The sequence below is a fragment of the Nomascus leucogenys genome, chromosome 1a (genome assembly GCF_006542625.1).
Source record: "Nomascus leucogenys isolate Asia chromosome 1a, Asia_NLE_v1, whole genome shotgun sequence".
NCBI classification, from domain to species: Eukaryota; Metazoa; Chordata; class Mammalia; order Primates; family Hylobatidae; genus Nomascus; species Nomascus leucogenys.
In genome coordinates, this window is record NC_044381.1 from 47682229 (window position 1) to 47704523 (window position 22295).

General features: G+C 45.1%; 2 protein-coding genes across 3 annotated transcripts in view; one reads left to right on the plus strand and one right to left on the minus strand.

Annotated features, from left to right (window-relative positions):
* The window catches only part of GOLM1 (golgi membrane protein 1), a 73242-nt gene that overhangs the window by 39118 nt on the left and 11829 nt on the right, over positions 1 to 22295 (plus strand). For both annotated transcript variants that reach the window (XM_004087027.3, XM_003267494.4), the window contains exons 4-6: positions 7777 to 7831; positions 13738 to 13840; positions 19503 to 19632. In XM_004087027.3, the coding sequence (XP_004087075.2) occupies positions 7777 to 7831; positions 13738 to 13840; positions 19503 to 19632 (288 nt within the window). The remainder of the gene's footprint in view (positions 1 to 7776; positions 7832 to 13737; positions 13841 to 19502; positions 19633 to 22295) is intronic.
* NAA35 (N(alpha)-acetyltransferase 35, NatC auxiliary subunit) overlaps positions 7947 to 22295 on the minus strand; it is a 116300-nt gene continuing 101951 nt past the window's right edge. Inside the window, exon 24 of the transcript XR_004029302.1 lies at positions 7947 to 8365. The gene's annotated coding sequence lies outside the window, so the exon portion shown is untranslated. The remainder of the gene's footprint in view (positions 8366 to 22295) is intronic.

Genomic DNA, 22295 nt, shown 5'->3' on the forward strand with positions numbered 1-22295 from the left:
ATTACAGGTGACACCATGCCCAGCTAATTTTTGTATTTTTAGTAGAGACAGGGTTTCAGTATGTTGCCTAGGCTGGTCTCAAACTCCTGACCTCAAGTGATCCACCCACCTCGGCCTCCCAAAGTGTTGGGATTACAGGCGTGAGCCACCACCCCCAGCCAGAACATTTTTATCACCCCAGAAAGAAATGTGTACCCATTAAGCAATCACTCCCCATTTCCCTCTTCCCCTAGCCCCTGGCAACCACTAATCTGCTTTCCATCTCTAGAGATCTGCCTATTCTGGACGTATCATGTAGTATAGAATCATGCAGGATGTGGCCTTTGTTTTGTATCTGGCTTCTTTCACTTAGTGTAATGTTTCCAAGCCTCATCCATGTTGTGGCACGTGTCAGTAATACTTCTCTCCTATGGCTGAATGATAGTCCCTTATGTGGATATACCATGTTTGCTTTATCTGTTTGCCTGTTGACGGACATTTGGATTGTTACCACTTTTTGGCCTTCATGAATAATTCTGCTGTGAGCATTTGTGGACAGGTTTTCGAGTGGGGATATGTCTTCTTTCTCTTGGGTGTACACCTACAAGTGGGATTGTTGGGTCATATGGTAGCTCTGTGTTGAACTTTTTGAGAAACTGACAGACTTTCACAGGGATTGCATTGTACATTCTTAGCCACTGTGTATGGGGGGGTTCTAATTTCTCTCCAGCTTTTCCACATTCTTGTCAACACTTGTTATTTTCCTTTTTTATTTTTATTTTTATTTATTTATTTTTTTGAGACAGAGTCTCTATCGCCCAGGCTGGAATGCAATGGCTCAATCTCGGCTCACTGCAACTTCTGCCTCCTGGGTTCAAGTGATTCTCCCTACCTCAGCCTCCCGAGTAGCTGGGATTACAGGCATCTGCCACCACACCCAGCTAATTTTTGTATTTTTAGTAGAGATGGGGTTTTGCCATGTTGGCCGGGCTGGTCTTGAACTCCTGACCTCAGGTGATCCGCCCGCCTCGGACTTCCAAAGTGCTGGGATTACAGGCGTGAGCCACCTCTCCCTGGCTTTTTTTTTTTTTTTTTTTTTGAGACAGAGTCTTGCTCTGTTGCCCAGTCTGGAGTGCAGTGGCATGGTCTCAGCTCACTGCAACCTCCGCCTCCTACGTTCAGATGATTCCCCTGCCTCACCCTCCCAAGTAGCTGGGACAATAGGCGCACACCACCATGCCTGGCTAATTTTTGTATTTTTAGTAGAGACAGAGTTTTGCCGTGTTGGCCAGTTCTGACCTCAAGTGATCCACCTGCCTTGGCCTTCCGTGCTCGGCACCTTCCGATCCACCGTGCTCGGCACCTTTTTAAAAATTATAGCCATATTGATAGATGTGAAGTGGTATCTTCTCATTTTGATTTGCATTTCACTAGTGACTAATGAAGTTGAGCATCTTTGATGTACATATTGGCCATTTATGTCTACTTTAGGGAGATGTCTATTCAAATCTTTTGCCCAACCTGTTTCTTTTTACTTAATTGAATGTGGCTATTAGAAAATTTTTAATTTCCGTGTACAACTGACACTTTATTTCTATTGAATAGCACTGTTTTGGATAGCACCATTTTGAAATTGCTAAGAGGTAGAAAGATTCCAATGAATACTTGATATTCTTCCCTTCATTCTTATGTCGTTCCTAGGTTACCAAGATTAACTTTTTCATTCTAAGGCAGTAACAGGAGTAACTCTGAAGCAGTAACAGGAATTTCAGTACAAAGAAGTTTTCCAGGCATCTGATTGCAGAGGGTTGACTTGGATTAGATAAGGGTCCTTTTTAAGGCTGAAAGTTAAAGTGGACTCACGCCCTCAAAGCAGGTTGGTTATTTTAATGAGCCAAAGAAATACAGTAGTTTAAAGGCACCTTCTGGAGGGGACAGCTGGCTTCAGCCAGGCTTGGTGGACACCCTGGCCCTCTCAGGGTAGAGCTGCCAGTCTCCAGTGTTTCTCAGGGATGTGACTGAGGCCCAGGAGGGACCCGTGAGGGTCTGTTTACAGAGGCTGGGCAGGGGCCGCTTGGCTGTGGGGTGCGCACTGCCCCGGCACCTGCTTGCCCTCCACGCTCACCCAGGGCCGCAGCATGCCTATGGCTCTGCTTCCGGCCGGGAGCCCTGAACACGGGTGTGCAGACCCACCCTAAAGGGCGGCCCAGGCCCCACGCTAGGCAAGGCTGGCAAGAGACCGAAGGCAGCATGTGAGGCCTCTCCTGGGAGTAGGGGTTGTGTTTCCCACAGTGGCCTCAGCTGCACCCCCGCTCAGGTGAGCCTACAGGTGGGAGCCGGGAGGCACTCCTCCCAAACACTCCTCTCAGACCATAAAGCACTCCTGTTTCACTCAAAAAAATAAATAAATAAAAAAAGTCACCTTCTACTTTCTACAATGTGATCAGCATCGTGCTTCCAAGTGAGTGTTTCAAATATTAGTATTTTTAAAATTAGTCACTACATCTTATTGAGCTTTCATAATGTGATACTTTATTGTGGATTTGTTGCTTTGAAAACTTATGAAATATTGAGCTTATTTTTCTAGGAATCTAATACAGAAAAAGTTTGATCAAAATATCCTTGTTTCCCAGAATGGAATGGTCATAATAAATTTGTACATGGGTAATTCACCCAGATTCTTTGAGGTTTCGTTTCCAGTTAATTTCTGGTGGCACTTACTGCCTCCTTGTGTATGACTGTGTTTTTAGAGGACAGCTTCTGAACACCAGGAAGTACAGCTACCCCTAAAGTCCCTCTGCACCAAAATGTGAAAAACAACCTGGCTGTTTAGAGTAGAATATATAATTCATTTAAGAACAATTTTGTTGAATTATGGCCCGGCACCATGGCTCAGTCCTGTAATCCCAGTGCTGCAGGAGGCTGAGGCAGGAGGATCACTTGAGGACAGGAGCTGGGGGCTACAGTGAGCTATGATAGCGCCACTGCACTGCAGCCTGGGCAACAGCGTGAGACTGTCTCTTAAAAAATTTTTTTTGGCTGGGTGCAGTGGCTCATGCCTGTAATCCCAGCACTTTGAGAGGCCAAGGCAAGCAGATCACGAGGTCAGGAGATCGAGACCATCCTGGCCAACATGGTGAAACCCCGTCTCTACTAAAATACAAAAAATTAGCCAGGCTTGGTGGCAGGCACCTGTAGTCCCAGCTACTCAGGGGGCTGAGGCAGGGGAATCGCTTGAACCCAGGAGGTGGAGGTTGCTTTGAGCCAAGATCACGCCACTGCATTCCAGCCTGGGCGACAGAGTGAGACTTCTTCTCAAAAAAAAAAAAAAAAAATTTTTTTAAATAAAAAATAAAAATCATTTTGTTGAACTCAGGGTTTTTTCTTCTTTATAATATGTTGAACCCTGAAAGAAGCTAAGAAGCATTTTTATAGTTTCCCTGAAAATGATTCAACAAAATTTCTATAAATATAAAATTATATATAAAAGATCTTGATGGCATTTTATGATCCTTTTTTTATTTTCCTAAGTGGAGGCTGTATTTTTCCATGCATAAGTAAGTAGATAGGGGAAGATAACAAAAATACATTTTTTTTGGAAGAATAAAGTCACATGGAGACAGAAGTATCTTTAGATACTTCAAATTGCAGCAGTATCTGAACCCTCAGATAGTTGCAGGCACTAATGTGATTTGGGTCGGAGGGGAGCTAAGGGGAATGGATGGAAAAGGACTCATCAGATTGCCATAATTTTCATAGAAATTATTTACCCAGGAGATGTGAAAGACATTATTTACCCAGGAGATCAACTCTGGGGGTAAACACTGTATAATTATTTAAGTGCTTTTTGTTTGTTTTTGTTTTTTTTTACTGTTCAGTTTTCACTCTGATTTCCAGAGGAAACATGGTTTTCATACCGATGCAAGGTGGAAATTTCAGTGTACAGATAAGTGATGTGAAGGATATTCACGTTGTTGTGCAACAGATCTCTAGAAATTAATTCTGCAACCCTGGGCCTCGATACTCACTAAACACCAATTTCTCTCCCCCCTCTCCTATCCCTGGACAGCCACCTTTCTATTTCATTTCTGTGATTTTGATGACTTTAGGTACTTCATATGAATGGAATCCTACAGCATTTGTCCTTCTGTGATTGGCTTATATTTTCACTTAGTGTAATGTTGTCTGCATTTATCCATGTTGTAGTATGTGTCCGTATTTCCTTCTTTGTAAAGGTGGCATAATATTTCATTGTATGTGTATGCCACATTTTGCTTATCCATTCATTCATCTGTGACCCCTTGGGTTGCATTTGCCTCTTGGTAATTGTGAGTGATGCTGCAGCGAACATGAGAGTGCAGATATCTCTTGGGGATCCTGCTTTAAATGCTTCTGGGTTCATACCCACAAGTGGGGTTGTGGGATCATATGGTAATCTTCTCGCTTTTCACGCAGAGCAAGCTTTTTCCAAGAGTAGCAGGTGCTGCATAAATCTGATTCCTACTGTGTGGATCCTCCTTTAATTTCCAGTCTCTCTCCCCGAAAAATCCCTGATGTATAGCATACCTATACACACCCCTTCGGATTATCTTTCCCTGAGGGATGACTTTTACAGGTATTATCACCATAACTTCTCTCCTGTTGCCCCAGGAAATGTTCCATATCCCAGAGCTCCCAAATACCAGGTTTGTTTGATGCGATTTCATTTATGGGCATGCATCCCTGTGTTCATAAACACCTTACTCCAAAAGGCTGTTGTTTGCCTAAGCCTTGTTTCTGTCCAGGCCTGAGAAAACAGGATGGTTGCATAGAAAGGTCCCAGAGGAGGAAGAGGCACTGTGCTTGCCATCGTCCACCACTAAGCAGGAATGGGACACAAATGTGTCTCCACATTATGGGCAGCACGTCAAGTAGTGGATTATTTGTAAACTTTGTGGATGATGACACAGTAAGAAATGTTTGCATTGTAGCCCAGCACACATACGTGCTGTATGTGTTTGTCTATGAGATGGCGTTTACCTGTGCAGTGCACTCTGATATTTAATATTCTGTTCCCTGCTTTTTTCAGGGTTTTGTTTGTTTTTAGCATTAGGTACAGCCTACTACATTGGTGTCCTGCTTGGGTTTGTAGCAATTTGGCAAGTAGCTTTGAAGAACTTGCTCTCTGGAGCACATTTGTTGGAGCTGGAGTTTGGCTTTGCCTCTTAGTAGGCAGGTGACCGTGAGCCATTTAAGCAGCCAGTGCCTCCGTTTCCCTTTTCTTAAAATGTGATAATATACTACTACCTCACATAACTGTCAAGAAGAATAAATGAGGCTGGGCGCAGTGGCTCACACCTGTAATCCCAGCACTTTGGGAGGCCAAGGCGGCCGAATCACTTGAGGTCAGAAGTTTGAGACCAGCCTGGCCAACACAGTGAAACCCCATCTCTACTCCCAGCTACTTGTGAGGCTGAGGCAGGAGAACTGCTTGAACCCGGGAGGTGGAGGTTGCAGTGAGCCGGAGATCATGCCATTGCACCCCAGCCTGGGCAACAGAGCAAAACTCTGTCTCAAAAAAAAAAAAAAAAAAGTAAATGAGCAAGTAGATGTGGAGTGCTTAGAAGAGCTCCTGGCATAAAGTGACTTTTCAGGGCATATTGGCCAATTGTTACATTGAGCTTGACCAACTCATTCTTCCTACTTTTCACTTTGTTGTTGTTATCTGGATTCTGTGTGGCTTTCTGTCCTCCTGTACTGTTGACTTTCCCAGCATGGTCTAAGCCTATAGACTCTGTGGACAGGAGAAGGAGGCCAGAAGTTCAAGTGCATCGAGAGGTCTTGTTAGTGGAGGGGCCACTGCATTCCCTTTTCTTTTTTAGCCAGCCTGGAATTTGGAGATTGAGCTCTGAGGGAGGGAGACCTGGGCTGGTGTGGAGTGGAGTGGAGTGGTGCGGAGTTGTGCAGTGTGAGCTGGTGTGGTGTAGAGTGGTGTGGTGTGGTGTGGTTTGGTATGGAATGGTGTGTGTGGTGTGGTTTGGTGTATGATGTGTGGTGTATGGTGTTGTGTGGAGTGGTATGTGATGTGTATGGTTTGGTGTGGTGTGTGGAGTAGTGTGTGGTGTGTGTGGAGTAGAGCGGTCTGTGATGTGCTGTGGTATGTGGTGTGTGTGGTGTGGAGTGTGGAGTGTGGTATGGTGTGTGTTTTGGTGTGGAGTGGTGTGTGGTGTGGTAGTGTGTGGTGTGGTGTAGCATGGTGTGGAATGGTGTGTGCCGTGTGTGGAGTGGTGTGGCATGGTGTGGTGTGTGGTGTTTTGTGGAGTGATGTGTGGTGTGGTGTGTGTGATGTGTGTGTGTGGAGTGGTGTGTGTGGTGTGGTGTGTGATGTGTGTGTGTGGAGTGGTGTGTGTGGTTTGGTGTGAAGTGTATGGTGTGTGGTGTGGTGTGGTATATGGTGTGGTGTGGTTTGGTGTGGAGTGTGCTATGTGGTGTGGTGTGCCGTGGTGTGTGTTGTGTGCCGTGGTGTGTGTGGTGTGTGGTGTGGTTTGGTGTGGGAGTGGTGTGATGTGATGGTGTGTGGAGCAGTGTGTGGTGGTGTGGGTGTGTGATGTGTGTGTGGTGTGGAGTGTGTGTGTGGTGTGGAGTGGTGTGTGTGGTGTGTGTGGAGTGTGTGTGGTGTGTGTGGTGTGGAGTGGTGTGTGGAGTGGTGTGTGTGATGTGGTGTGTGTGGAGTGGTGTGATGGTGTGTGGTGTGGTGTGGTGTGGTGGAGTGGTGTGTGTGGTGTGTGTGTGGAGTGTGTGGTGTGTGATGTGTGTGTGTGGAGTGGTGTGTGTGTGGTTTGGTGTGAAGTGGTGTGTGGTGTGCCATGGCGTGTCGTGTGGAATGGTGTGGTTTGGTGTGGAATGGCGTGCTGTTGTGTGGAGCAGTGTGTGGTGTGGTATGTGATGTGTGTGGTATGGAGTGGTGTGGTGTGATGTGGTTTGGTATGGAATGGTGTGTGTGGTGTGGTTTGGTGAGTGTGGTGTGGAGTGGTGTGTGGTGTGGAGTTGTGGTGCGGTGTCGTGTGGTGTGTGGCCTGCTGTGGTTTGGTGTGGAGTGGTGTGAGTGTGGAGTGGTGTGTGGTGTGGTCTGGTGTTGTGGTGTGGTGTGGAGTCATATGGTGTGGTGTGTGTGGTGTGGAGTGGTGGGTATGGTGTGTGGTTTGGTGTGAAGTCTGGTGTGGAGTGGTGTGGAGTGTGTGGTGGTGTGTGTGGTGTGGAGTGGTGTGGTGTGGAGTGGTGTGTGGTGTGGGTGGAGTGTGTGTGGTGTGGAGTTGTCATATGGTGGTGGTGTGGTGTGAGTTATGGGTGTGGAGTGGTGTGTGTGGTATGGTCTTGGTGTGTGTGGTATGGTTTGGTGTGGAGTGCTGTGTGGTGTGGTGCGGTGTGAGGTTGCTGATTAGCCCTCTGGGTGCCCAGAGCCTCTGCTGTGTCAGGCAGAGGAGGAAGGAGGGCCTGGCTGGCCCTTTCCTGGAGGAGCAACGTTTCCTGGACTGGAGTGGGGTCTGGACCCGTTGGCTTTTGCTTGGGTCCAGAGGCGATGGTGGTGAGCGGATCTCTAGGTCGGGCGGAGGCGCTGGTGGTGAGCGGATCTCTAGGTCGGCCTGTTCCTTTTCAGCAGCAGACATGGGAGGTCCAGCCTGAGCGCTGAGCGCGAGCTCCTTCCCTGACAGCAGCACTGGGTTGGGGACAGTGGCCCCATCCTTGGTTTGCATCACATCTGGCTGTCAGACTGAGGTGTTGGTTTGGGTGTTTCATGCGAGTTTATCTTCCTTGCAGGCGGTTTTGGTGAATAACATCACCACAGGTGAGAGGCTCATCCGAGTGCTGCAAGGTAAGTTCCGCTCACTCCTCCACGCCAGGCACTGGCCTTTTAGGAGGAAACTGCCTTTCTCTCATTCTTCTCTAGGCCCAGGTGGGTCTCCATTATAATCTCATGGCGGATAGTGTCATGAGTCATTGAGCAATCTTTATTCTTTTTGCCTAAGTCTATCTCCTTAAGAGGCTTTTCCTTTAAAAAAAAAGATTGCCAAATACATTGCAAGCTGTTAGGTACAGAAGAGTTAAGAGTGTCACTCATGAATGTGTTAAGAGATAGTACTTATGATAGGTACATGCTCTGTTATATATACATATGGTATACATGTGACCTGTTAATTTGGTCATGCTGAATTTAGATTGCAGGAAACTTAGAAAAACTGTCCAGCCCAATTTAATTCCCCCTCTTTGCTGCTCTGACTCAGCTTGGCAGCTGGGGATTGGTCTTCCTTTGAGTCCTTCTGAAGCAGCCACAGAGCAGGAAATGGGGTGCTGTCCTTTGTCGGGGGCTCCTTCTTCCGCTGTGATCCATGCTGCTGGGCTAAATCATCTGTTGGGTTGAATAATTTTTACTCTAAAAATGTGGTTACTGGGAAGTTAAAAATTCCCTATACGACTTGCATTATAATTCTTTTGGTCAGTGCTGGTTTCGAATTCTAGTTCTAAGTCAGGTTCTAAGAATATTAAAAAGTCTTATGTGAAAAGGGGTCACTTTGTGAAATGTGTTTGGGGGAAACGTAGGGTTACATAAAGTTGAAGAGGCTGCCTGGCTTCGGGGGTGGGAGTGGGGGGGTCTCACATAAAGGTTCAGTTTGACAGCGGTTTTGATAGAGCATACATGTCAAGTAACTCCACCAGAGTCAACACAGGGAGCATATTCATCACCCCCAAAAGCTTGCTTGTGCGCCGTGGTGATCCACTTCCCTCAGGCAGCCTCTGGTCTGCCATGTAGACTAGTTTGCATTTTTAATAATTGGGTGCATGCCCCAGATTCTTAAAGCAAATCCTTAGAGACCTACAAAGAGACTTAGTCTTCCACACAATAATAATGGGAGACTTTAACACCCCACTGTCAACAGTAGACAGATCAACGAGACAGAAAGTTAACAAGGATATCCAGGACTTGAACTCAGCTCTGCACCAAGCCGACCTAATAGACATCTACAGAACTCTCCACCCCAAATCAACAGAATATACATTCTTCTCAGCACCACATCACACTTATTCCAAAATTGACCACATAGTTGGAAGTAAAGCACTCCTCAGCAAATGTAAAAGGACAGAAATTATAACAAACTGTCTCTCAGACCACAGTGCAATCAAATTAGAACTCAGGATTAAGAAACTCACTCAAAACTGCACAACTACATGGAAACTGAACAACCTGCTCCTGAATGACTACTGGGTACATAACTAAATGAAGGCAAAAATAAAGATGTTCTTTGAAATCATTGAGAACAAAGACACAACATACCAGAATCTCTGGGCCACGTTTAAGGCAGTGTGTAGAGGGAAATTTATAGCACTAAATGCCCACAAGAGAAAGCAGGAAAGATCTAAAATTGACACCCTAACATCACAATTAAAAGAACTAGAGAAGCAAGAGCAAACACATTCAAAAGCTAGCAGAAGGCAAGAAATAACTAAGATCAGAGCAGAACTGAAGGAGACAGAGACACAAGAAACCCTTCCAAAAATCAATGAATCCAGGAGCTGGTTTTTTGAAAAGATCAACAAAATTGATAGACCGCTAGCAAGACTAATAAAGAAGAAAAGAGAGAAGAATCAAATACATGTAATAAAAAATAATAAAGGGGATATCACCACTGATCCCACAGAAATACAAACTACCATCAGAGAATACTAGAAACACCTCTACGCAAATAAACTAGAAAATCTAGAAGAAATGGATAAATTCCTGGACACAAATGCCCTCGCAAGACTAAACCGGGAAGAAGTTGAATCTCTGAATAGACCAATAACAGGCTCTGAAATTGAGGCAATAATTAATAGCCTACCAACCAAAAAATGTCCAGGACCAGACAGATTCACAGCCGAATTCTACCAGAGGTACAAAGAGGAGCTGGTACCATTCCTTCTGAAACTATTCTAATCAATAGAAAAAGAGGGAATCCTCCCTAACTCATTTTGTGAGGCCAGCATCACCCTGATACCAAAGCCTGGCAGAGACACACACAAAAAAGAGAATTTTAGACCCATATCCCTGATGAACATCGATGCAAAAATCCTCAATAAAATACTGGCAAACCAAATCCAGCACATCAAAAAGCTTATCCAACACAACCAAGTTGGCTTCATCCCTGGGATGCAAGGCTGGTTCAACATACACAAATCAGTAAACGTAATCCATCACATAAACAGAACCAATGACAAAAACCACATGATTATCTCAATAGATGCAGAAAAGGCCTTTAACAAAATTCAACAGCCCTTCATGCTAAAAACTCTCAATAAAACTAGGTATTGATGGGACGTATCTCAAAATAATAAGAGCTATTTATGACAAACCCACAGCCATTATCATACTGAATAAGCAAAAACTGGAGGCATTCCCTTTGAAAACTGGCACAAGACAGGGATGCCCTCTCTCACCACTCCTATTCAACACAGTGTTGGAAGTTCTGTCCAGGGCAGTCAGGCAAGAGAAAGAAAGGGTATTCAATTAGGAAAAGAGGAAGTCAAATTGTCCCTCTTTGCACATGACATGATTGTATGTTTAGAAAACCCCATTGTCTCAGCTCAAAATCTCCTTAAGCTGAGAAGCAACTTCAGCAAAGTCTCAGGATACAAAATCAACGTGCAAAAATCACAAGCATTCCTATACACCAAAAACAGACAAACAGCCAAATCATGAGTGAACTCCCATTCACAACTGCTTCAAAGGGAATAAAATACCTAGGAATCCAACTTACAAGGGATGTGAAGGACCTCTTCAAGGACAACTACAAACCACTGCTCAATGAAATAAAAGAGGACACAAACAAATGGAAGAACATTCCATGCTCATGGATAGGAAGAATCAATACCGTGAAAATGGCCATACTGCCCAAGGTAATTTGTAGATTCAATGCCATCCCCATCAAGCTACTAATGACTTTCTTCGCAGAATTGGAAAAAACTACTTTAAAGTTCATATGGAACCAAAAAAGAGCCCATATTGCCAAGACAATCCTAAGCCAAAAGAACAAAGCTGGAGGCGTCATGCTACCTGACCTCAAACCATACTACAAGGCTACAGTAACCAAAACAGCATGGTACTGGTACCAAAACAGAGATATAGACCAATGGAACAGAACAGAGCCCACAGAAATAATACCACACATCTACAACCATCTGATCTTTGACAAACCTGACAAAAACAAGCAATGGGGAAAGGATTCCCTATTTAATAAATGGTGCTGGGAAAACTGGCTAGCCACATGTAGAAAGCTGAAACTGGATCCCTTCCTTACACCTTATACAAAAATTAATTCAAGATGGATTACAGACTTAAATGTTAGACCTAAAACCATAAAAACCCTAGAAGAAAACTTAGGCAATACCATTCAGGACATAGGCATGGGCAAAGACTTCATGTCTAAAATACCAAAAGCAACAGCAGCAGAAGCCAGAATAGGCAAATGGGATCTAATTAAACTAAAGAGCTCCTGCACAGCAAAAGAAACTACCATCAGAGTGAACAGGCAACCTACAGAATGGGAGAAGATTTTTGAATCTACCTATCTGACACAGGGCTAATATCCAGAATCTACAAAGAACTTAAATTTAGAAGAAAAAAATCAACCCCATCAAAAAGTGGGCGAAGGATATGAACAAGCATGTCTCAGAAGATATTTATGCAGCCAACAGACACATGAAAAAATGCTCATCATCACTGGTCATCAGAGAAATGCAAATCAAAACCACAATGAGATACCATCTCACAGCAGTTTAGAATGACAATCATTAAAAAGTCAGGAAACAACACATGCTGGAGAGGATGTGGAGAAATAGGAACGCTTTTACACTGTTGGTGGGAGTGTAAGCTATTCAACCATTGTGGAAGACAGTATGGCGATTCCTCAAGGATCTAGAACTAGAAATACCATTTGACCCAGCCATCCCATTACTGGGTATATACCGAAAGGATTATAAATCATGCTATTGTAAAGACACATGCACACGTATGTTTATTGCAGCACTATTCACAATAGCAAAGACTTGGAATCAACCCAGATGTCCATCAATGATAGACTGGATTAAGAAAATGTGCACATATACACCATGGAATACTATGCAGCCATAAAAAGGATGAGTTTATGTCCTTTGTAGGGACATAGATGAAGCTGGAAACCATCATTCTGCGCAAACACCACATGTTCTCACTCATAGGTGGAAATTGAACAAGGATAACACTTGGGCACAGGGCAGGGAACATCTGGGGCCTGTTGTGGGGTGGGGGCAGGGGGGGAGGGGGAGGGATGGCATTAAGAGAAATTACCTATTGTAAATGACAAGTTAATGGGTGCAGCACACCAACATGGCACATGTATACATATGTAACAAACCTGCACGTTGTGCACATGTACCCTAGAATTTAAAGTATAATTTAAAAAATAATAACAATTGGGTGCATGCATATAGATGGAATCAGACCATCTGTATCATTTTTTGCCTGCCTTCTCTCACTCAGCATAGTTATTTGCGATTCGTCCATGTCATTGTGATACAAGTCATTCACTTCTTTGACTGCTGAGTTGTATTCCATCGTCTCTTGCCTAGTTGGATTGTGGGGTGTGTTCAGTTCGGCATATTAAAGTATCATTTATATACAAGAACATTTACCCCTTGTGGGTACAGTTGGATAAGCCCTGACAAATAGTCTCATGGATCACCACTGCAGTCAACATGACAGCTGCCCGCCGCTCCAGGACCCCCCACCCATGCCCTGTGAAGTCACCAGTCCCCTGTCTAGGCCCAGCACCCACCCAGCTGTTCTCTTTGCCACAGCTTTGTCTCTTGAGGGTGTCACGTGCGTGCTTTTGGGATGAGTCCGTGTTGTGTGTATCGTAATTCACGGAACGCTTCCATTTTATTTCACTTTATTTTCCACCTGAGACTATTGTAGGTCTAGTGTTGTGAGGGCCCACCTTGGGGATGCCGGCATCTGTCCTGGCCTGTCTGTCCCGGCTGTGTCTGGACCTGGCTGCTGCTGCTGCTGCCCACTCTGGTATCCCCCTGGTGGCTGCCTTCCCCTCTGCCCCAGCTTGGCCCTTTGTCCACTGGGGCTCTTTAATGAGCCAAGTCATCAGGGCAGCAGGGATGGGGCTGATTAATTTCCTTAAAGAAAGCCGTTCTTTCCCTGATGAGAGTGTTGGGTGATTAAATGGGCACAGGGCCTTGGAGAGTGGCTTGGCTGTGAATAAATGATGAGGGAGGATGCTGGCAGGTAGCCTGGTGGCCAAGGGCAGGGTGTCCGGCAGGAGTGGCTGCTTATCTGACCAAACATCAAAACTCAGTGTTTTTCAGATGAAAGGATGAGTCAGCCAGGGATGAGGGCAGGGTGGTATGTGTGACCTTTGGGGACAGCTCGGGGCTTATGATGTCTACAAAAGAGGCACATAGAAGCTTCCAATATACGTTAAAGGCTAGCGGCCAAAAAGGAGATTTAAGAGAGACATTTGGGAAAGGATCAAGACGCAGGTTCTTTCGACTTGCTGCTCTTCCAGAGCATTCTCCACAGCTGGGATGTAGTGACTCTGGGGAGGGGCTGTGTTTTCAGCTTTTTCTCTCTCCTCTCCTTTATCCCAGTCTGTCCTTGCCCTTTATGGTCTGATGTGTGAGTCTGCCTCTGTCATATTTTGGCTGAATGGCATGACAGCTGTGCCGGTGACCTGTGCAATTCTTGTCCCCTTGGTGTAGACCAGTTAAAAACCCTGCAGAGGAATTATGGCAGGCTGCAGCAGGATGTCCTCCAGTTTCAGAAGAACCAGACCAACCTGGAGAGGAAGTTCTCCTACGACCTGTAAGTGCACCTCAGAGCGCATGCCACAGTGCAGGGTGCATGCCACCTGGGAGGCGGGGGGTTAAGCTGAGACATAACCTCTGATAGAGCATGCACCTTCTGCTCCATGCAGGACTCTGAGAAAGGCACGGGCCCCTCTAGGATTCATGTCCTACACAAATGCACAAGGAGGCCAACTCTCAGCAGGAAATGAATTTCTCAGCACGCCTTAAAATGTAACTTAAAACTCTGTAAGGCACGGGTGTACTGGTTAAGTCAACAACATAAAGCTTTAAAAATGTGTTTCGTAGGTGCTCACGCGTGAGCTAAATCAAATTCATTGACTAAAAGACATTTTGGCAAAATATTGATATAGTAATAGTTTATTGCCTGGCGATCACATTGTGGACATTTTGTTTTCTTTAGACTTTTCAGTGATTTTTCCCAATTTTTACAGTGAGAATGGAATACTTTGATAATCAAAACCAAGCAATATTAAACTATTAAAAAGTGAGCTAAGCCCTGTGGGAAGATAGTAAAAACCAGTTTGCAAGCCAGAGGATAAAGTTGTGTTTATTTTTTCCACTTTTTTTCCTCATAAAAACAGTATAGCTAACGTGTGGGAAGTTTGGGATTCAGAGAGAACCAACCACCCACGGCCCAGCCCTCATGAGTGTCCTTTTCCCTTTGACTTAACTCTCTCCAGTCCATGCCCAAGTTCACATGAATGTTTACTTAATTGCAGTCATCATCAAAAAATTTTAATCATGTTTTTACTTGTGTTATGTACGTGTGTGTGTGTGTGTGTGTGTGTGTGTGTATAGATATACCTTTTTTTTTTTTTTTTTGAGACGGACTCTCGCTGTCCCCCAGGCTGGAGTGCAGTGGCACGATCTCGGCTCACTGCAACCTCCACCTCCCAGGTTCAAGCAGTTCTCATGCCTCAGCCTCCTGAGTAGCTGGGACTACAGGTGCCCACCACCACACCCAGCTAATGTTTGTATTTTTTTAGTCGAGATGGAGTTTCACCATGTCAGCCAGGCTGTTCTTGAACGCCTGACCTCAGGTGATCCACCTGTCTTGGCCTCCCAAAGTGCTGGGATTACAGGTGTGGGCCACTGTGCCTGGCCATATTCTTAGTCACAAACATTTTATTTTATCTTATTTTTTGAAACAGAGTCTCGCTCTGTCACCCAGACTGGAGCGCAGTGGTGCGATCTCGGCTCACTGCAACCTCTGCCTCCTGGGTTCAAGCAGTTCTCCAGCCTCAGCCTCCTGAGTAGCTGGGACTACAGATGCCTGCCACCACGCCCAGGGTTTCTACTAAAACCTTGTCATTGGTCGGGCTGGTCTCAAACTCCTGACCTCATGATCTGCCTGCCTCAGCCTCCCAAAGTGCTGGGATTACATGCATGAGTTACTGTACCCGGCCACAAAAATTTTATTTATAAAAGTAAAATTAGGTAGACATGCAATGATAAAAGGGATTTTAAGGATAAAAATATCTATTGCCATAATTTGTCTCCTAAATAATGACAACACATTAGCTATAGCCTCTTTTTTTTTTTTTTTTTTTTTTTTTTTGAGATGGAGTTTCACCGCTCTTGTTTCCCAGGCTAGAGTGCAGTGGTGCAATCTCAGCTCACTGCAACCCCTGCCTCCCTGGTTCAAGTGATTCTTCTGCCTCAGCCTCCTGAGTAGCTGGGATTACAGGCACGTGCCACCACACCTGGTTAATTTTTGTATTTTAGTAGAGATGGGGTTTCACCGTGTTGGCCAGGCTGGTCTCGAACACCTGCCTTCAAGTGATCCGCTTGTCTTCGCCTCTCAAAGTGCTGGGATTACAGATGTGAGCTACTGTGCCTGGCCAGCCTCTTATTTTTAAATTTTTAAATTTAAAAAATTATATTACTTGCATTATATTTAAAACATCCATACAGCTCCTAATTGTCTGTTAAAAATTGCTATTTTGGATTATTTCCTTCTAGGCTCATCTGTAGTTTAGCTTGTTGCTGGGTGTGAATTGTCAAATTGCATTCTGAAAGGATTTGAGCCATCTGCGTGGTCACCAGCAACCTGGGAGAATCAGTTGCCTCACATGCATTGCGTTCTTGGGCATTTCCGTGTTCCTCCAAAACATTGTCCACCTGCCGTAATATCTTCCTACTAACTTTATAACCACATACAACTAAAAACATGAAGCCCCAAGTACATGTCTCTGTAGAGGACATGAGCAGCCAGTCAATAGAAGGGAAATGTGATTGTCACTCGTGTGCGGAACCTTTATTCAGCTATGCCTGTGGTTCTCATGTGGGGGCAGTCTTGTCTCCAGTAGGCCTTTGGCAATGTTTGGAGACATTTTTGTCTGTCACGGCTTACAAGGAGGCTGCTACTGGCATCTAGTGGGTAGAGGTCAGGGACACTGCTAAACATCCTGTAATCCACAAGACAGCTTCCCACAGTCACGTTTTATCTGGCCTAAAACATACACAGTGCTAAAGTTGAGAAACCTTGAGTTAGGCTGATAATTAAAGAATTGCATTTAGACAGAAATGAAGTACCTCAGTCTTATTATTCATCCTTAAAGAAACCTTAATGCAAATATTTCCCTCGTATAGATTGAAACACAAAAAGCCATAAATGGCCTCACTTGATAAATGTTGACCGAGAAGGTTTTGACCTAGCTGGAAATCAGTCAGGGCCCAGTGACAGGGAAGGAATCTCTGCTCCCCATGTAGGAGAGCTTGGGCCGAGGCGATGGGTGGACACCTCTGAGCTGGGCTGGAGACGCATGTAGGATGCACTCCTTTTGCTCCTGGCAGGTTGATAACTAGATTGAAAGCTCTTTCTGGCTGACTGTGTCTATTTCACTACTTGTGCCCAAGCCCCTGTACCAGATATGCGGTGCTTCCCAGGGATAATGTTCATGGAGTGTTGGAAGCAAAAAAGATCTAGTTATTCTTAACTTTCTTTAGATTTTAGGCCCTTTTAGAGAATCTGATAAAAAGTATGAACACTTTGTTAGCAAACTTATAAATGGACACCTGCCTAAAGTGTGCAATTTGTGCAAATTATATGGGCCTCTGAAACATATCTGCACGCCCTCCCTTAAAACATCCTGTCTGGTCTAATCCTTCTGTAGAAGGCAGTGCTGAGAACACAAGCTGATGGAAAGGCCAGGTTTCCTGATGTACAAGGTAGTGTTCTTAGTGTTCTTTCCGTTTGAATCAGTCAGCACACATCCCACTTTTTACTCTCCTACACCTGTGGCAGGCATCACTAAGCAATCACTGCACTCCATCCGAAAATAGCCTTGCGTTCTTTCTCCCTGAAGCACCTGGAGTCAGCACATGAGATGAACCACTCACCATCTCATCTCCCTGCTATGAGGAGACAATTTCCAATGTTGATACTGGAATATAAAGTAATACAGTGATGGTCGGTGCCCTGGGTGATGCAATCACCTGCCCTGATAGATCCTTGTACTGAACACATTCCATCAGTGGTACTCTGGCCATCAATTGCACCAGTTAGAATAATCACTAGTGGCCACATCGTATATTCCTCTCCAATTTAGCTCCAGTTAGTGCTGGAATATTTGCCACTTACACGTAAGAAAAAGCCAACCTGAGTCCTCAGGAAGAAACACTTACAATCTGCATGACCTTTGTCTCAAAATTGAGGATGGAGGTAGTTCGGTTCCTGGCTCTCAAGTTGGAACATGGAAAGCCACAGTTCATCTGCAAGGCTGCGAGATAAAGGCTCTTTGTACTTGATTTTAGCAGGGCTGGGAGCAGTTGCAATCGGTACTTCCCTTTTGCAGGTTTAAAGGTTCAGGGATAACAAATGACCTGCTCATTTAGTTCTACAGTATACAGACAGCTTTTTGTTCGCTATGTTTCAGCTCCTGTGCACTAATCTACCACCTGTGGCTTGTATATTTGTGAGAATTGTATTTAAATGAAATTTTCATCTGATCTGTCAGCTGTTCAAGGTCAGGAACTCTGCACTGCATTATTTCCACAGCACCTGGTTCCCTTCTCTGTGTGTGGTACATTGTGACCCAGTGGTGCTTTGAACTGAAGGGTATATTCCAAGAGTCAGAGGTTGATGTAGTACTCACTCACATTTGGCTCTGAAATGCCTGCAACTCAGAAGAGGTGAGCTGTGTGGTGGAGAGGGCACAATAGCAAGGAGCCCTGGAGTCTGGCCTCAGTTTCCGCCTCCCTCTGACCCTGGTCCATGCCAGACAACCACGTCACCCCTTAGTATTCTTATTTGCAAGACGAGTGGGTAATTCTCTTAATTACTTCATAGCTCTGGCACTTGTCAAAATACTCTTAAAATAAATCCAGGCAGAAAGCTGATGCAATGCAATAGCAATTCAACCGAGTGTCCTCCAGTTCAAGTTTTGTTTTGTTTTGTTTTGAGGCGGAGTCTCGCTCTGTTGCCCAGGCTGGAGTGCAGTGGCGCAATCTCGGCTCACTGCAAGCTCCACCTTCCGGGTTCACGCCATTCTCCTGCCTCAGCCTCCCGAGTAGCTGGGACTATAGGCGCCCGCCACCACGCCCAGCCAATTTTTTGTGTTTTTAGTAGAGACAGGGTTTCACCGTGTTAGCCAGGATGGTCTCCATCTCCTGACCTCGTGATCCACCCACCTCGGCCTCCCAAAGTGCTGGGATTACAGGCATGAGCCACTGCGCCCGGCCCCAGTTCAAGTTTTGATACTACCCACTTAACACAGACTCCCTAGGTTAAGGGGCTCCCTCCCATACTACTGCTCCCACCTCAGATGCCAGCCATAAGTCTGACGTGTCCCCTAGCCACCCTCACTTCTGCCTGGCTGGCTACAGCTTTAGGGTTACCCGCCACCCCCTCAGGTTTGATAATTTGCCAGAATGACCGTCACGGAATTCAGGAAAGCTGTATTGACTTTTACAGAACAGCCCAGTGGTGGAGTCCTAAGGCGAGGGCTGGCACCATGGGGGAGACAGGAACGGCTGCCCCGTGGAGTCATCCGCCCCCATCCAGTGCATCGTTATGCTCCCCAGCCAGAAAGCTCCCCAAGCCTTGTGGTCTGGAGTTTGTCTGAGTGTTTTATATAAGCATGATTGATTAAACCATTGGCCACAGGGTTGAACTCAATCTCCAGTCCTTCTCCCCTCCCCGGAGGAGGTGGAGCTGAAAGTTCCAACTTTCCAGTCATGTGGCTAGTTCTTCTGGCAGTCAGCCTCTGTCCTGAAACTATCTGACGCCCATCCTTCCCCACCTCTAAGACCCCCTTATTAGTGTAAACTCAAGTATGGTCCAGAGGGTCTTGTTGTGAATAGCCAGATACCCCCTCAGGAACCTCCAAGGCTTTTAAGAGCTCTATGCCAGTAGCCAGGGACAAAAACCAATACATATATTTTTTATTATTCTACAGATTGTATGTTAAAAAAAATTTTTTTCCTAATCAGTAAAGTTCAATGTTTTAGAACAATGGGATGATGATTTTTAGTGTGTTTCTTTTGGTCATTTAATTGTTGAACACACACATGTGTTGCCACGTCGTAAGTGCCCTCTTCAGATGAAGTGCCTGAAGCAGGAAGAGGGTCTGTGTCTCTTATGGAAGTAGATGTCACCATCCATCAAAGACACAGCCATAGACATCAGGCCCTTCCTTTGCTTTCCTTCACCAAAGGAGCCAGTGCATCAATCAGATGAAGGAGGTGAAGGAACAGTGCGAGGAGCGAATAGAAGAGGTCACCAGAAAGGGGAATGAAGCCGTAGCTTCCAGAGACCTGAGTGAAAACAACGACCAGAGACAGCAGGTAACTGGGGAATTTTTGCCAAGAATTTCTAGAAGGTACCCCTATCTTCAGGCATTTTGTTTCTTTTATGTGCCACCTGGCTTTCTCTAGACTCTGCCCTCCCTTGCGGGCTTGGCTCCCTGAGATACAACAGAGCAGAACCTGGTCCTGAGATGACTGGACCCTAACCAAGGGTGCTGGCCTCCAGCCCCACTTCCCAAACTCAGGGCTTTATAGGAATTATCATATTTAAAGCTCGCAGCCAGCCTGGGAGAGAGATGCTGTTTTCCTGATTTGAGGACCCCAGGCCCATGGGAGGGGTTAAGTTCTATGGCCAGTGTCACACCACCTGGTCAGTGGTAGAGCCCATCAAGACCTCAGGTCTGGCCGACTCCATGTCTCATTCTGTCATTCCGCCTCCTGTGCAGAGCACAGCCCACGAAGCTGCTGCTTGAAGCCTTCTGGGTGATCTTTGGTTGGTTTTTAAAAAATATAGCAGCTTTATTAAGATATAATTTGCATTGCCTATGATTCACCCATAGAAAATTTACAATTCATGGGTTCTCGGTATATTCACAAAGTTATGTAGCCATGACCACAGTCAATTTCAGAACATTTTTATTGGCACAAAAGAAACCCTGTATCCCTTAGTTCTCGCTTCAGTCCCCACAGCCCTAGACAGCTAACTGCTAATGTACTTTGTGTCTCTTGATTTGCCTCATCTGGACAATTTCCTGTCAATAGAATCATGTATGTGTGGCCTTTTGTGTCTGGCTTTTTTTTTTTTTTTTTTTTTTTGAGCGGGCATCTTGCTCTATTGCCCAGGCTGGAGTGCAGTGGTGCAATCTCAGCTCATGCAGCCTCTGCCTCCCAGGTTCAAGCGATTCTCCTGCCTCAGCCTCCCAAGTAACTGGGATTACAGGCACCCACCACCATGCCTGGCTAATATTTGTATTTTTAGTAGAGACGGGGTTTCATCATGTTGGCAAGGCTGGTCTTGAACGCCTGACCTCAAGTGATCCGCCCACCTTGGCCTCCCAAAGTGCTGGGATTACAGGCGTGAGCCACCGCGCCCGGCCTGTCTGGCGTCTTTGAGTATGAATGCTTCAGGGCTCATCGGGGTTGCAGCATGTGTCTGCACTGCATTCCCTTTAATGGCTGATTAATCCATCCTGTGGATAGACCACATGTGGTTTATTCATCATCAGTTGATGGGCATTTGGAGTGTTTCTATGTTTTGGCTATTATGAATAATGCTGTATGAACATGAAGCTTTTGTGTGGTCATATGTTTTCATTTCTCTTGGGTAATACCTAGGAGTGGAACTGCTGGGTTATATGGTAATCTATATTTAACCTATTGAGAAACTCCCAGACTTCTTCCAAAGTGGCCATACCATTTTCAGCTGCCACCAGTAGTTTATGAGGGCTCCAGTTTCTTCACATCCTTGCCAACTTTTGATACTACCTTTTTCATGATACCCTTCCTAGCAGGTGTGGAGTGGCAGCTCATTGTTGTTTGGGTTTGCATTTCCCTAATAACTATGATATCCCTGATGATATTGAGCGTCTTTTCACATGTTTCATTGGCCATTTGTGTATCTTCTTTGGAGAAATGTCTATTCAGGTCCTTTGCTTATTTTTTAATTGAGTTATTTTTGAGTTGTAAGGGTTTTTAAAATCTATTTTACTGAAGATATATGATAATGGATATATGATTTGCAAGTTTTTTTTTCCAATTCTGTGGGGTTTTTCACTTTCTTGCTGGTGTTTAGTTGAAGCACAAAAGTTCTTAATTTTGACAAAATCCATTTTATTTATTTTTTCTTTTGTCGTGTGTTCTTGGTGTTACATCTAGGAACACTTTGCCTGACCCAAGATCTTGAAGATTTACTGTTACATTTTCTTCTCAGAGTTTTATCGTTCTTAGTCCTTACGTTTAGGCCTGTGATTCATTTTCAGTTAATTTAATTCTTGCACATGGCGTGAGGTAGAGCTCTCGCTTCATTCTTGTGTGTGTATGGTTATCCAGTTGTCTCAGTTGTCATCACTTGTTGAAAGAAAGACTGAATTGTTTTGGCACCTTTGTCAAAAATCAGTGTGCTTTAAGTATGAGGGGTTTTAGTGAGCCTGCATGTTTTAGTGAGCCTGAGTCCCTTGGCTGTGAATGTCCCCTATCCTTCTCCTCAGTACCCACTCCCTACCCTAGTGGGACAGAGTGGCTGGAATGGGCTGGAGTTGAGTAGCTTCCTTCTCCCACGTGGAAGTCTAGAGCTTACTGGAGTTGGGTGTTTCATTTCCCCAGGTCAGTTAGGCTCGGATAATATCCCGGCAGGAGCTCTGGGTAATGCGCTCCTTGTGAGGGCCGTCCTGGTTAAGGAGAATAGAGCACTCTGGCCTGTTTCAGAATGGTTCCTTTTCCCGCCACACTGCTGGAAGCACAAGCCGATTTTTCTCTGATATTCACTGACAGCTTTTCTCTGATATTCACTGAGAGCCTGGTTTAGCTCCTAGGGGTAAAACTCATAAGTATGGGAGTCCCTTATGACTGGGGCGGGTTTTTTTCTTTTTTTTTTTTTTTTCTTTTTCTTTTTGAGTTGGAGTTTCGCTCTTATCACCCAGGCTGTAGTGCAATGGCGCAATCTTGGCTCACCGCAACCTCTGCCTCCCGGGTTGAAGCAATTC